Raw genomic sequence first — 15267 nt, forward strand, 5'->3', positions numbered from 1 at the left:
CTCTACTCTACTAAAGAGGCTTCCAGCAGTGTGGAATGTTGAATCTGATAAATCTTTGTCAACTATTTCGACTCTTTGGCGACGGCTATTTAGGCAGTAAAGCAAAATTAATTCCATGTAACTCGGGCCACTTAATGTTAATCTCTTCTCTTCTCTTTTCTTTTCTTTGATTAAATAAGAAGCTAGAGAGGTTCTTAGTTCTTATCCAGCTGTCGGTTAATAATTGGGTGGATGGAGTCTTAATGGGCCCCATTTGACTTATATGAAAATGACAGTATGTCGTGAACCTGTGAGTGGAGAGAACAATGACGTGTGAAAATATGTGAAAGCCACGTCTTTGGGACTTTGGTTAAAGCATAGACCACTTCCCCTTCCTGCTCCTATATTGACATGGACCCGAATGTATATATATAATTCCATCAAAATCAAAGTTTTGAGTGCTTTTCTTTTATACTGTCTGATAAGGATCAAAATCCCCTAAGGCCCTGACCAATAACTTTTGTTAATGGAGAAATATTGATGTCACAAGTCTCAAACTACAGCTTCCAATTTTCATCGAAAATAACGACAGATATTAGCCGTTACCCATATAATCTTTTTTTTTTTTGGTTTTGGGTAGAACGTACCCATATATTCAGTAAACCCTTGTTTGTTTTAGATGTAAATTTTCTGTGTAAATTATATGGGGATGTGTTTCCCTAGAGCATACGCTAGTGTCGGGGTCAATGGGAATGCGCACGTAAGCATTAATAAGGTGGAATTTTTGTTTTCATTGAGGTGGGTTGGTCATTTTTTCCCATATTGTGTCAGGACATAGGAATCACGCTCCCGGACAGTCTTTTCCCAAATTATATTTAGAGATTGAGTTTCTTGTCTGGCTGTATAGCATACGTTAACACCCTCATATGTCCTCTTCTCTTCTCCCTTTGGAAAAGACTCTCTGAACCCCCCCCCCCCCCTTTTGTCGAGCTTAAGTGTGATTGATTTATGATAATACACATGGTTAAAATAGGAGAGAGTGTATCAATATAAACCCCATTATTTATTATGTGAACAGGGTTATTGAAATCTGCACAAGAGTGTCGCATACTTACTTTTCCATATATATAAAGAATGCTACTTGGCCGTGTGCAACGCGCAACCCTTGCACCCAAAAACAGGACTGCATGAAATGATTGTCGTGCCCCCATGGACAGGCAAAAATTCCTGAGGGCACAATGGTCATTTTGCACGGTCCTATGTCTGGGCATAGGGACCACACGCTGCACTCAACCAGGTAGCATTCTCTTCCCCATATTAAAATCATTTTTTTACCTTATGAGTTAAAGAATTTTATGAGATAAGACAAGGAGCAATCAAAACAATGTTACAAGTTTTAAATACACTTACAGAGGGGATCCCTTACCTCCTAAGCATTGTTTAAGTAATAGGTGTATGACCAATCCATATCAATATTGAGAGGCCGATCCGCATTGGTATCGGCAAAGAGCTGAAGAGTGAAGACCAATATTGATAGGTGCCCAATTTCGTATCGGACTAATGGAACAGACCAGGGAGTAAAGCTGTCTAAAAATTTTCACTACAAGTGAAGGTAAAACCATCCAATTCAGGCGGTACGAACCAATTCATATCTGTAACGTATCGATACGGCCAAACCGATACCATCACCGATAATTTGTACTTAAACCATGCTCCAAAGACCTCATAATCTATCAATTGTCGCCTTTCATTGAGTTATTGACACAAGCTTACTACACATTACAAGAAAGGCACTCGATCTGGTTAGGTTTGATTTTTCTTACCGATTTATTCAAGCAGATTTTTGACATCCTTACCCCTACCCCACCCCACCCCGTTGCCCCCCACTATCAATATCATGTATTTCATATTTTCATGAAAATGGGTTTGCATTCACACTCCATATGTCATTTCCATTGACCGAGTAACCTTAGTAATGTCTTTATCTCATTCTCTATTATGAATTGGAGATTGTTATGAATCCCTACCTAAACCAACTCCATCCAGTGAAGATGACAGAAGACTTGTCTACTCCCAATAATATGATGTTCTATTGCCCCCCGCTTGGCAATGAAATTGGAATAACCTGTGTGGATTTGGAACTTGGAAGTATAAACTGGTTTAGGTAGCCAAGTCAGATCATAGACTCAGAATAAAAACCCGTCCAAGAGAGAGTACATATAGATCAATGTTCTGAATGCAACCTTGTAAATCATGATATATTGCCTAGAATTTGAAGTGTCATGATCCCGGCCTCTCCGATGGTACAATATATTGTCTGTTTTGTCGGTTGGGTCTCATGATTTTAAAACACATCATATCAAATAAGAGATATCATAATATATATACGTATTTCATGGCACATCTTCAGAATAAAAATTTTTATAGTTCTACATCATATTTTGCACCACATTCCACAAGAAGCAATAGAAGAAGCTAACAAGGCCTTCTATAGCCCTCTCACTCTACATTCAACAGTTACGTGCAAGGTAGGGGTGCAAGTTTGGCCCTGTCGGCCCAAACCCGCCCTGGCCCGCCTAAGCCCGAACAGGGTTTGGGCTGAGATATTGGAAATTTCTGGCCCTGAGTCAAGGTCGGGTCGGGCCAGGGTTGAGGCCTTGGGCTAAAACTGGCCCAGCCCGGCCCAGCCCAGCCCGACCCTATTATAAGTTATACTATAAAATATATATTGATATATATATATATATTATAAACTTTAAATGTCACACACATTTTGTTATATAATTTATTATATATGAAAATAATAAGTGATAATATATTTTAGAGTAAATTACTCCCCCTCCCCTCGATTATGCTCTAATGACAAATCCCTCCCCTGGGTTTTGAGTAATGACTCTCCCCTCCCCTGCATTTCCAAGATTCTATCAACCGTACCCATTTCGTTAAAAAGGGTTGTTAAATGATGACGTCACCTTAATTATATTCGTTTAAACCCCAAACTGCCCTTATATTTGTAATATTTCAATAATACCCCCTAATAACAAGAGAAAACGATTTAAGAAAAGAGAAAACTTCTCTCTTCTCCTCGTCGTTCGAACACCTATCCGTTACGGCGGCAACAGAGAACATCATCGTATGTTAGCGGTTATCTCCGGCCATATTCTTCTAAATGCTATCCGACTAAACTGAAGGTTTACCCAATCAATAAACCCTAATTTTTATCTCTGATCCCATTTCGAATGCTGTCCCAACTGATTTTACTAGTCAAGAGGCTAAGGTATGGGAAGCTAAATCAAAGGCTACGGAGAGGAACTAGAAGAAACGGAAGGAAGAAGAAATGATCTGCAAAATATGTGGAGAATCAGGTCACTTTACTCAGGGTTGCCCTACCACTCTTGGAGCCAATCGCAAGTCTCAAGATTTCTTTGAAAGGGTCCCTGCTACAGAAAAACCTGTAAAAGCACTTTTCACAGAGAAAGTGATCCAAAAGATTGAAAAGGATATTGGATGCAAAATTAAAATGGAGGAGAAGTTTATCATTGTAAGTGGTAAAGATAGGCTATGCTTGGCAAAAGGTGTGGATGCTCTGCACAAAGTGATTAAGGACGAGGGCAAGAAAAGGGGTTCCTTCTAGTTCTCAAACAATTAGATCCAGGTCACCTAAGGAAAGACCTGTTCCCTTGCGGACGGGTTGTTCTTCTATGTCGGCTTCGGGCTTTGGTGGTTACAACCACGTACCCCAGTTACTCTGACCATAGCCGTTCGTCAGGCAATCCTTCCTTTGCAGGGGCTAATTTACCTATGAATTCAAGGGGGCAGGCAGGTACCCATATCCAGTTGAAAATTATCCTACTTCAAGGCCTCATGATGCCTATGGTGAGTTCCAAAGGCAGAGGTGATTTTGGGAAAGCATTCAACTGATATAAATCAGAATGGGAGGGATAGAATTTGGCGAGTTATTTCAAAAAAAAAAAAAAATAGAGCATTCGCTGATTCACACCAGCTTATTTAGTCTTTAATGGAGGAAATACCAAACCCTCATCGATGCTCTCTCCCTAACCAAAAACTGTCGCCACACTAACCTCTCTGCCGATAAGCTCAGGACGCAGAGCGACATTGACGCGGTAACAGCCAAGCTCCACCATCACATCCAAGACTGTGACCTCTTAGATGGTGGAAATGGGAGAGAGATGAGTTGCAGGTCTTGAATAGAGTGATGAGGGTGTTATTTTCTTTTCATTTGCATGTTTAACACTGTCAGTCAAAATGGACACAGTGATAGAATCTTGGGAATGCAGGGGAGGGGAGAATCATTACTCAAAACCCAGGGGAGAGGTTTGTCATTAGAGCATAATCGAGGGGAGGGGAAGTAATCTACTCTACATTTTATTATAGTATTATTTTATGTAAAAATGATCATTTTCTCCCCGGCCCCTTCCAGCCCATGCATTTCCTTCCCCCTCCCCATGATCAAGGCCAATCAGGGTCAGCTCGAACCGACCCTGAGGGTGGGTCAGAGTTGGATTTTTAAGGCTCTGAGTCAGGGTCGGGTCAGGTTTGGGCCCAGCTAAGGGGACTCAGGGTTGGGCTAAGGTTCTATAAAGCCTGGCCCAACCCGACCCTGTTGCAACCCTAGTGCAAGGATAACTAAAGAGAAAATTAAAAAAGAAAATAGAGATATGGGGAGAGAAAGAGGGGGAGAGATAAAAAAAAATATATGATAAGGTTTTGGCATTACAGAAGAAGCAGTCGTTCTAGAGTAATTGAGAGATCGCCTACCTCTTCTCTAGATAATTCCAAAAGTTAATTTAGGATTCAAAAGTCTAATCCATTCGTCATATCTAGGTTATTTAAAGATTATTGTGATAACTCCTACTAATTAACAAGTTCTAAGAACTAAACCCACTTCCCCTAATAGTTCTAACTAAACTCACTACTCCTTTGCCATATCATGCATAAAAACAAATGATAACTAATTCATACGTTCAACCACATTTACAATCACCCAATGAGTATTTCACCCCAAAACTCACTACTCCCTTGCCATATCATGCATAAAAACAAATGATAACTAATTCATAAGTTCAACCACATTTACAATCACCCAATGAGTATTTCACCCCAAAAAAACAATGAGTATCCTTCAACCACGTAGATTGCCCCATTTGCAAGAGAGACTTAACATCCACATCCCCTTTAGAAACCTATCATAGAACAATACCCGTCAACAGCATCCATTGCTGTAGCATTCGGCTTCCACCAGACCATTACTGAAGGGCCTAAGAACACTTCACCAGTCGTTCAGGGGTTTATCATTTCGATTTCCGATAGAGCACTTTGCGCATTCCATGTTTAGCATCACATATCTCACCTTCAACACAGCCCAGTACAATGGTAGCCTGAGTGTCCAGGCCAAACACATATAATCACCGGAGAAGAGAACCGGCTCCTTGGCCTTTGCAGGGAGATTGCTGTCTTTGCACAGAGGAACCCACAATCATCTGATGTCGCTGCCATACAGCATGTAAAGCTGCATTTAAACTTCCACAGTCGAGTTTGAGTTTAGACGATTCAAGGATGAATTTTCCCCAATTGAAAAAAAAATTCAAGGATGAAGAATGGTTTTTGCATCGAAACCACCATTTTCTTGTGTACTTTTAAAATGCATGCATCCGCTGCTTGTTCAGATTCCAACATACCCCTCCCACATAATAGACAATGGGGTACCACTGTACCATGTAGATTCCTTGGATCGAGATCCTCTCCAGCGCACATCGTGCGGCAGGGGTGCTTCGATCCACACCATGGCACACATCCCGATGCAATGGCATGTGGATCGAGACCTCCCCAGCCGGATGATGTGCGCTGGACATTGTCCTGCACGGGAGAGAATCTCAATCCAGATTCCTTCTTACCTTGGTGTGGGGAAAGGCTCTCTGAACCTAATGCGTACATTGAGCCTCCTCACATGAAAAAGAAAAACAATAAAATAATCAATGTGAGAGGCTTTAAAGTACCCTGCTTGTTCAAAGAACCAAGACATTCAACTTTTTTGTTTTGCAACTTGAACAACTCTTAGTGCTAAAATTTAACATGTGGCCAATGAACCCTAATACCTATCCGATCACATCCAACCAGGGTTTCAGTAATCGGTTGGTATCAGTGAGGATCAATCATGTTTTCTTCCAAAAAACTTTGATTTTTTCACATTTTTACCCTTGTCCATACTGATCCACTGATACCGATATGAAATGGCCAAGACCTATCCAGATGATCTGATACCACTTCCTCAAACCATGCACCTGACAAGCCATATGGCAGAACCAAGTGCCCACCTAAAGAACTTCTCTAGACATGGCCACCTAAAAATTCCGGTCCCTTGGAGCTTACAGAGTTCCAGGTACTAAGGTAACCAGTCTCTGACAACGGCCACAGAAGGTGACATACAGGGTCACACCATAAGATATCGAATCCATGATGATGAAGACTGATCACAACCACCTTAGTCCTTAATACTTTTCCCCCTAGTGCGTGCAGAGAAAACCACATATAGGGAACCAAGAGTTGGTAACTTGAAGAAGATGGATTGGTAGCTTAACACTAGCGGAAATGGGGAGTACAAGACCACTAGCACTACATATGCATCTAATTTTCCAAATGTGTTAACCTTGATAAAAAAAAATCATTCATAAACAATTATCCCTCGACATAAGATCGAATGACAAGTTGGTCACACTGCCATAACTAAAAGAAATAATGAAATAACGAACCGCAATACTTCTCCATCGTCACAAAACCTCCATTCTGCATCTGCTGAAAATATTACCACTTTAATTAGAATTTAAAAAGGTTCATATTCAGATGAATTAAGCATCTTAACTTCCGGAAGAAAAAAAAATACAAAAATTTTCCAACACTTAACAAGAAGGGGCAAAACTTCGATCATAAAATATCTATGTCTATTGGATTGATTTGCCACAAGTAATAACAATTACTGAATTACAGAATCAAGCACTCTATAGTTCACACAAGGAATCGTTTCTATTGGATTGATTTGCCACAAGATATAACAATTACAACAATAACATTTTGACACTGGCGAATGTTCGCTCCAAAATACATCAAAGTTGACACTGCCATAACAGCCCTAAATGGAGGTTAGTTGGCACTCTTAACTGTTTTGGGTTTTGCTATATTTATCTCCAACCACAAAACCATTCACCACCAACCCCTCAAACCAAACAAACCTCCCCCCCCCCCCCCCAAAAATGGGCATTATGTCTGCTACAGCATTTGCTCATGTGACCTTCAGGATAAATGCATTTTGCTACCCCATATAGATTGGTCTAGCAGCTGAATATACGAAGGAAAAATTCATGAAATGGTGAACTTGGCCAGATCAGCCCTTAAAGTCGCCTAAAGAATTTATCAACACAAGCTTGCCTTCCCAGGCCTGTCTGAAAGACATTCTCCCCAATAACAAATAATAGGGAAAAAGAAGGCTGCGAGGCTGCGTGGCGCCTGAGCCCAGAAAAAGGAAGGGCAAAATGACTGCCCCACCCCTGTTGGATGCCCCCATGCTTCTGCAGGGGCCAGACAGCCTGACAGCCTGACAGCGTGACAGCGATCCCACTCCGTAAATAATAATAGCAAATAAATCCTCTTAACCAATATAAGTTTCATTGATCAATTTATTACAGAGATTTAGTCCTACTTATGCAAATAAACACCAGGTTGGCATGATTTTGCAGAAATACAAGTGAGAACTGGGAAATATAGATGGGACCAGTTGCTGCATCTTAAATTTTTACTTACTGAGGAAAGGAAATCATAAACACAAAAATATGAATAATTATCACCTCCAATTCCTCTAATAGGGAGGAGTGGACCCCACCTTGGGCACTGTTTTTGGGCAGGGGTAGGGTGGTCATTTCCACCCCCATGTGAGGAATTGGAGGAATTGGAGGGGATAAGGATTCCAAAAATGTACTACCATTTTACTGAGAATCTTGGAGATGAAGGCAGAGCATGGGAATGGGGTTTGGCAGAGAATCTTGCATGCAATGATTCCTAGAGCCATATTTGTTTGCTTCTCTGATCCTTTGTTGTTTATGTAATCACAGTGCTGGGAGAATGTGATTCCAACTAACTGATAACAAATTGAAGAATGGAACTCGATCCAGGAAAGGAGTAACAAGAGCCAAGACCTTAGACACTGTGGTAAACTACTCAGGGCCCAAGCAGAATGTTCGAAAAGTTGAGTTGTGAAGGTGGGCAAAAGACTACAAGTGAGTAAGCCCCTGTCACATGACTAGCTGCATCAGAAATGAAGGCAAGGGTTTTGGAAAAAAAAATTCCAATGACATCTAGAGTCAAAGAAAAGGTAGATTTAGAACAGGTCCGGTGGTTATCCATGTATAAAGACTAAGCCAAAATGTGGACCAAGAAATATTGAAAAGGACCAAGTTTCCCTTCACCCATATTGAAGGGAGAATTCCTTCATCAACGGCTTCGGATGGCATGGAAAGAGCTTTTTTTTTTTGGGGGGGGGGGGGGGAGGAGGAGGATGGAGTAATTACAACTCTTAGATTTTGGGTGTTTCCTTCACCGTGGGCGGTGGAAAACTTCCGCCTTGTTAAAATTGTTGAGAAACATGGATGGGTACTATTCTAACGTACACTACAAGTTTAGAGGTCAACTTGGTTTTAATATTTAGGTCATGGACTAGGCTGAACAGATCAATGGTTATCTGGTCGGAAAACGTGGAGACAGCGGATCATACAAGAAGAGAACAACAAAATCAAAAAATGTTTTTTTTTTCTGACTGGTACTTGTGGCTTAGAGAAGAAGAAAACTTACCTTGTAATTAGAGAAAAAGTCAGACTCCAGTATTCCCACTCTACAATTTTATGTAAAGAGACTAACACTAATGACAATCTAAGCTTTCAAATTATATAAAGCCAGTCACTCGTTGAAAATAAAATAAAAAACTTAACAACTCCCAACTAGAACCAACAGTTTAACGCTTCTGGCCTGGATCACTTCTGAGTCATTAAAAGACTTTTATGACATTAAAGTAAATACCCTTTTAACTTAACTGAATGAACTGAACACCACCAAAGACAAAGATTGAAACAAGAAATAGGTAACTATAGAAATTAAAATAATAATAATAGAAGCTAGAGAAAAATGACTAGAACTTTCCTATCATAAAGACCCTTATTTTTCTCATGCATCATCAAAATAAAATAACTAAAAACCAATCGAGATAAGGTGAACGTACACTCCTACCATACCTACCAATTCAAACTCCTACGTTTGAATAATTATAATGTATATCAACTAATTTTATGTGCAGTCCATTACATGCAAACACAAAATGGTTAAATCTTCCAATTCCTAAAGGTCAGCCTAACTGACATCTTATACCAGTATCAAACAGTAAAAAGCATGAACATGGAGCAGGTCCAATCCGAAATCCAGATAAAATACTATCCATTTTTACCAATTTCATAGTTGTCTAAGTGAATGGATAGTGGATACCTCGCTTTTCTGGCAGCACCCTTTCCAATAAGTTGAGTGTGTTCTTTTTTCTTTTTCTTCCTCTTCTTTTTTCCCCTCGTGTCTTCTACTTCTACTACTACTTCTTTTCCTCTGTTTCTTCTACTTCTTCTTCTCTCCAATTCTCAGAGTCTCACTGGTTTTATTCTCATGTCTCACCTTAACTTGCTGTTTAGTGTTAATAAAATATGTTAAGACTTAAGAGTGCAGGTCAAGATCTTGATTACCCTTTTGATTCTTGAATTCAGCCTAAGAAACTATTGGTTACCTTATATTGATTGGGTTTGCTGCTGCTGTAATATTGTTGCTTTGATGGGCTGTTAATTTATTCATGAATGTGCAGCTTTAATGTGCTGTTAAAATATGCTTCTTTATATCCTATACTTTGTTCATTATTTGTTGATTGTCTCATTTTAGATCATTACTAGCAATCTAGCATAATTATATCATATTGCATTGATATGGCTTTCATGTTGAATCTTGATGTGGCTTAAAGTGTTGATCCTTGATGCAGCACATGAGCATAATTATATCATTGCTACACTAGAGATAATAGATATAATGAAAAAATACTAAAGCGCCTAGGCAATGCCTAGGTGGGAACTTTTGCCGCCTAAGCGCTAAGGCAGCCCTTCAACACCTTGGGTCACCTAAGGCTCTGTCCAACTATGACCAACTTAATTACCAAAGTCAAATCTTTTTGTAATTGCATTACCTTGTCCTTGTGATGGGTCTGGGTCAGACTTAGGTATTGCCTTAAGGTCATGGACAAAAGATGTGTTTAAGTTTAGTACAAAATTACAGATACCCCTGATCCCTTAGGGTCAGGCACCCAATATGGATCCATGACAGATTTAGAGCTAATTTTGATTCTTGATTGACTAATGCAAAATTCAGAGGTACAAGGATTGAGTACAGATCCAACCCAATCCATGCGCAAGACACACACGTTTCATAGGACTTACATGGCTACCAAATCAGCTTGACTCATAATGTGCCGTGTGAGTGAAAAAAAAATCTCCTAAACGATACAAATCCTAAACAAAGCCAGCAATGAAAAGAATTGCTCCAAATAGTTTAACAGTCCTCGTTGGTACAACCATAGAACGGATCTTTCCAAAGCACAGAATCAATTCATCTTATACCAGTGTAACTGATAAGCAACACACTCCAAACTACCCTAGGATTTGACATTAGCCCAGAGATTTTCACATGTTCAGATGAGAACAATCACCAAAAGCCTTGATCTATAGATCATACTTTAATATAGGATCAATTTCCACTGAATCGATATTACAACTTTATTTTAAAAAGTATGAATCCTCACTAACCAGGATCCACTCTCTGCGTGACTCCTACAAGACCCTTTGCATTTGGAGGAACATCACATAAGCTTCTCCAATAAATGCCCCTATAAGTGCATGATATCAATTCTCAAGTGCTCATTATGACTTTGTGGCACCACCTAAGTTCAAGAAAATGCAAGACAAATTCAGTTGACGAATTCTAAAAATCCTACAATCATACCGATGCTACAGGTGGCTGTTCAATCTATTTCTTTAATTAGGCTCATGGAGTTGATTCTTCATATAAAGGTAAGACGTTTTCTTCGCTCCGTAGTTTACATCGTTTGCTTGAGCACCCCTGGCTTTTTGGCTGAGCTGAACAAGCAACACGGGTCTCCAAAACCAGGATTTAAAAGCACGGGATTCCCTACTCCCGGATAGAGAGGCTTTTTCAAAACCATCCCCAGCATTTCTTACTATTCCACCGACTTCACAGCTCATTTACAATTTATTTCCATTCCCGGCTTCAAGACAAAACAATGAGTCACGCACAATAGTTTGATTGCTGCTAGCAAACTACTGCTAGCGTAAAAGTTGTCGTGTCCTAGTGTGCTCCGGCTTACTTTGCAGGCTTGAACGCCTTGTGACGTATTCCTTCATTCTCTATGTGCAGGGCGTATCATTTCCCTACTCCAATGGGTATCTGGGGCTGTTTCATCTGATCCAAGAGGTCCTATTGTAGCTGATTCACATTGCACTCTTATGGGTAGAGTTCAACTTCCCAACTGGAATACCTGTTGATCTACGCCTTCCAGAATAGCGGGAACTCAGATCACTCTTTACCCAGCCACTTACCTCAACAGCAATCTTACCTTACTCACATTTCATCAGAAGTTGAAACCCTGTTGATGCAGTTTGTATACTAACATGTTGTTTCTCAAAGATTAGATGGACATGATTGTAGCATAGCCTTTGCCTTCTTCACTGGAGGCAGCTTCAATATCTTTTATTGCAATTAGTATGCGTTACTTGTACTTTTTTACATCCTAGGTATACCCTTAGTCTGAGGGTCGTGAGATACCTACTTGTCAGTTGTCATTGCGTTTGCCTTGAATGCCTTACCTGTGTCTATTGCAATGCAGCAACCATTAGAGGGAATTCCTTCAGGAACTTGGAACTGTACAGTCATAGGATCAGGACACATCAAAGGAAGGAGATCGCAGCTTGCCAGCTAGCTTAAGCAAAGCAAGAGCGCACGACTAAAGAGCGAGTAAGCGTAAGCTATTTAAGTAGGCTCGCAATTTCGCTCAGCAGAAGAGTACGCATGCTAGCTAGCTTAGTGTCAGTAGAAGGGAAGAAAACAAATATGGTCACTCCTTTTATTGGATGATTCCAATTTCAACAGTTAAAAAAGCACAACATACACAGCCAACATTAAAAAAAAATGTACCTTAAATGCCTACAAGTACAGAAAAACTTTAGATCAAAAAGAGGTACAAGTCGAAGAAAGGGAAGCAAGGAAGAACAAGACGTTACTTTATTTCTACACACTTTTAGTACTCTGAGAGTCTAATATAACTCTCCAAAAGGTTTTTTTTTTTTTTTTTTTTTTTTGGGGGGGTTGGGGAGGGGGTATAACTCTAGTAAAGGTTTTAGTTCCAAGCCAAATCAAACCTGGCTTCGACACCACCCAGAAAGATACTTTCCATGAATCAAATTATTTAAGTTTGCCTAATTAATCGACTAGCAGGATACTTTGTCATCTCAAATAACGACTTAGAATAGTTGGATACTGACCAACAAATTCATATTCGTCATCCTTGTCAGTGGCCTCACATAACACTGTTCAAACCCAAGTAGTCTATCCATCCATCAGGGAGCTTGAAGATGACAATGGAATGATTGAATCAAGTTCAATCCGATTAACATCCATAAATTAGAACAGAGTTCAAGTACATTCTTGAATTTTCCTCATTTTCATGTAACACATGCTCAGTTAATCTGCATATGTATAAAGCTGTATAAAGCTATCTCCCACTTAGAAATGAAGTAGGTAACCCTTCCAAGAGAAGGAACAATGGTCACCACATTCAGCCCAGAGCACAGAGGTTCAGCCAGTACCCCAAAGAAATCATTCTAATGTTCATTCCTATTTGTGATCCCTTTGCCACTTGAAAAGTCAGCTTTTCCAAGGACTCTAAAAATCTTCGTTTCTGTTATCAAACTTAATAATAAACCTAATTATTTACTCTCTGTACAAATAAATTAAATATCCGTACGACCAACAGAGTTATCCTTTAAGTTGGGAGTACCATGTATGGCTGTATAATGATTAACAAAGTAAACATACTTGAAACATCAAGCGATTAATGAAAATAAAGATTCTCTACATAGAACTTATTGTACAGATCAACGAAATATACCTATACCCAAAGGATCTATCCTTTCAGTTGGGACCTTTTAAGCTTTCATAGCAATTGACTAAGTAAACATATTTAAACCCAATAGAGATATCAGCAGAACCTCATGTTTCTCTAATCTAAACAGAAAATAAAGCAAATAGATAAAAATAAAACAAAGGCTTCAAGATTTTTTTTTTTCCCTCTCTTTCTCTTACCTCATATGAGAACATGGAGGTGAGAATCAGAGGTCGAGCTTGAGTTCCTCTTTTTCTTCGCAAAGGTAATGGAGAATGTAAGGAGTGACTCGAACAACGGCCACCCACACTCCAAACATCGTTACATGAGATCTCAGCTGCTTCAGCGCAGTAGCCTTGTCCGGCTTCCGAGGAAACGCACCCAAAAACATCTTTCTCTTCTCTTCACCGGCTTAAACCCTAGAGGTTTTTATCCGCCCAAACTGGTGACTACAGACAAAACTAGGGAGAGAACAAAAATCGATCGTAACAGTTGTCCTGTTATGTATTTGTAGTTGTAGACCAGTAATAAGAGCTAATTACGGGCTAAGAGATGCTCAACCTAGAGTTTGGGTGGGCCTAATTTGATTAGATCATAATCGATTAGGCTGGGCTTGGACTCAATCCTGAATTCCTGATTATGGGCTGAGCGCTTAGTTCAGATTGCGCTGCCAGCTTTAGGTCTGGGCGTAAGACGTTAGAGGTTAGGTGTTCGACTCTTCGAGTTCCCACTTTCTTGACACCAAAAGCAAACAAAAAAAAAAAAAACTGGAAAAGTTATTTTGGCATCTAAAGACTGTGCACTCTAGAGGTTATGGACGAATCAAATACCTAGATTTCACCAGTGCAGATGGCGTTGAAAGGGTATCGTGTGAAGGGTGAGGATATTATTAACTTCGTCCTATAGAAGGGGTCAGACATTAATGATCTTTCCACCCAAAAAAGGGGATAGAGATGGGAAAAGAAGGAAGGGGGATGATATGCGAAATGAAAAATGGAAAATGACATACGAAAAATGGAAAATAAAGATGAAAGTAAAAGAAAAGAGGCACAGCCCAGCAAATTAGGAGAATTTCAGTTAAATGGGGTTTAATACATGGATCCTTGCCCTCCAATACGCTCTATCCGAGATTATGCTTGGTACAGGACCTAGACTTTGCATGTCTTTCCTCAGAACTTCTTCTATGGTCATTTTAGGCTTGTCCTTAGCTCTTTTAGTTCCTTCAATCGGGATCATATCAGTCCTCCTTATTGGGGCGTCCCTAGGCCTCCGTTAAACATTACAATACTACCTTAAACGACTCTCTCGAAACTTGTCATTGATCGGGGCATCTTCCAAATCAGCTCTAATACGTTCATACCTTATTTTATCCTTTATAGGTTATAGTTTTTCCGCACTAATCATTACAAAATATTTAATCACAGATTTCACCATCCTCTAGACATGGTATCGCCCATTTTAACTCTTTGAGTCAGTTGGGACCAAAGTTCAAGAACCCAAAATTCAACATGAGAGCGATCTGTGTCAATTCTGACTATAATTTGCAGGAATCTCTGGAACTTAAATTTATAATAAGTAAATAGAAGTTCAGATTTTTCTAAGATTTGTGATTTTTTTATTTTAGGAATTTTTCATGTATCTCCCCTAAGGCATCATGTAATTACAAAAGCATCTGTCAGTTTTGGAAAATTATGCATGCCCCTTACTTTTGTAAAAAATTAATAAATGCACCCATTCCATCAAATTGGGACTAAACGTTAAAATTAAAAGGTAAATTGATCAAATTGCCCTTGCGAGTTGGGTTTGAAAAAAGAGAAATAACACAACTTGTCTTCCCCAAATCGCTTAGGATTTGGAAAAAGGGCAAAAAGAGAACACATCTCCTCTGCTATGTTAGCTTTTTCTGTCTAAATGCATCCCAAATAATTCGCTTTCTAGCTGAACCTTCTAGATTAAAAAAATCCTTCTAGTTACTTCATTTTTTATTTCTACTTCTAGTTGAGAGAATCCTGAGGAAAAATATT

The 15267-nt window shown here is 39.5% G+C and overlaps 1 protein-coding gene across 2 annotated transcripts; it reads right to left on the bottom strand.

Annotated features, from left to right (window-relative positions):
* Positions 1 to 6607: 6607 nt before the first annotated feature.
* On the bottom strand, positions 6608 to 13738 carry LOC122658436 (mitochondrial import receptor subunit TOM6 homolog). 2 transcript variants are annotated; one of them, XM_043853399.1, is made up of 2 exons: positions 13444 to 13736; positions 6608 to 6792 (listed from the first exon to the last, which is right to left on the bottom strand). In XM_043853399.1, exon 1 carries the CDS (start codon positions 13632 to 13634, stop codon positions 13470 to 13472), a length of 165 nt encoding a protein of 54 aa, XP_043709334.1. In that variant the 5' UTR covers positions 13635 to 13736; the 3' UTR covers positions 6608 to 6792; positions 13444 to 13469. The 2 variants fall into 2 exon arrangements, with proteins under 2 accessions (XP_043709334.1, XP_043709336.1); XM_043853401.1 differs by having other exon boundaries at positions 6635 to 6789; positions 13444 to 13738.
* Positions 13739 to 15267: the final 1529 nt, after the last annotated feature.

This window comes from Telopea speciosissima, chromosome 4, assembly GCF_018873765.1.
Source record: "Telopea speciosissima isolate NSW1024214 ecotype Mountain lineage chromosome 4, Tspe_v1, whole genome shotgun sequence".
Lineage (NCBI taxonomy): Eukaryota > Viridiplantae > Streptophyta > Magnoliopsida > Proteales > Proteaceae > Telopea > Telopea speciosissima.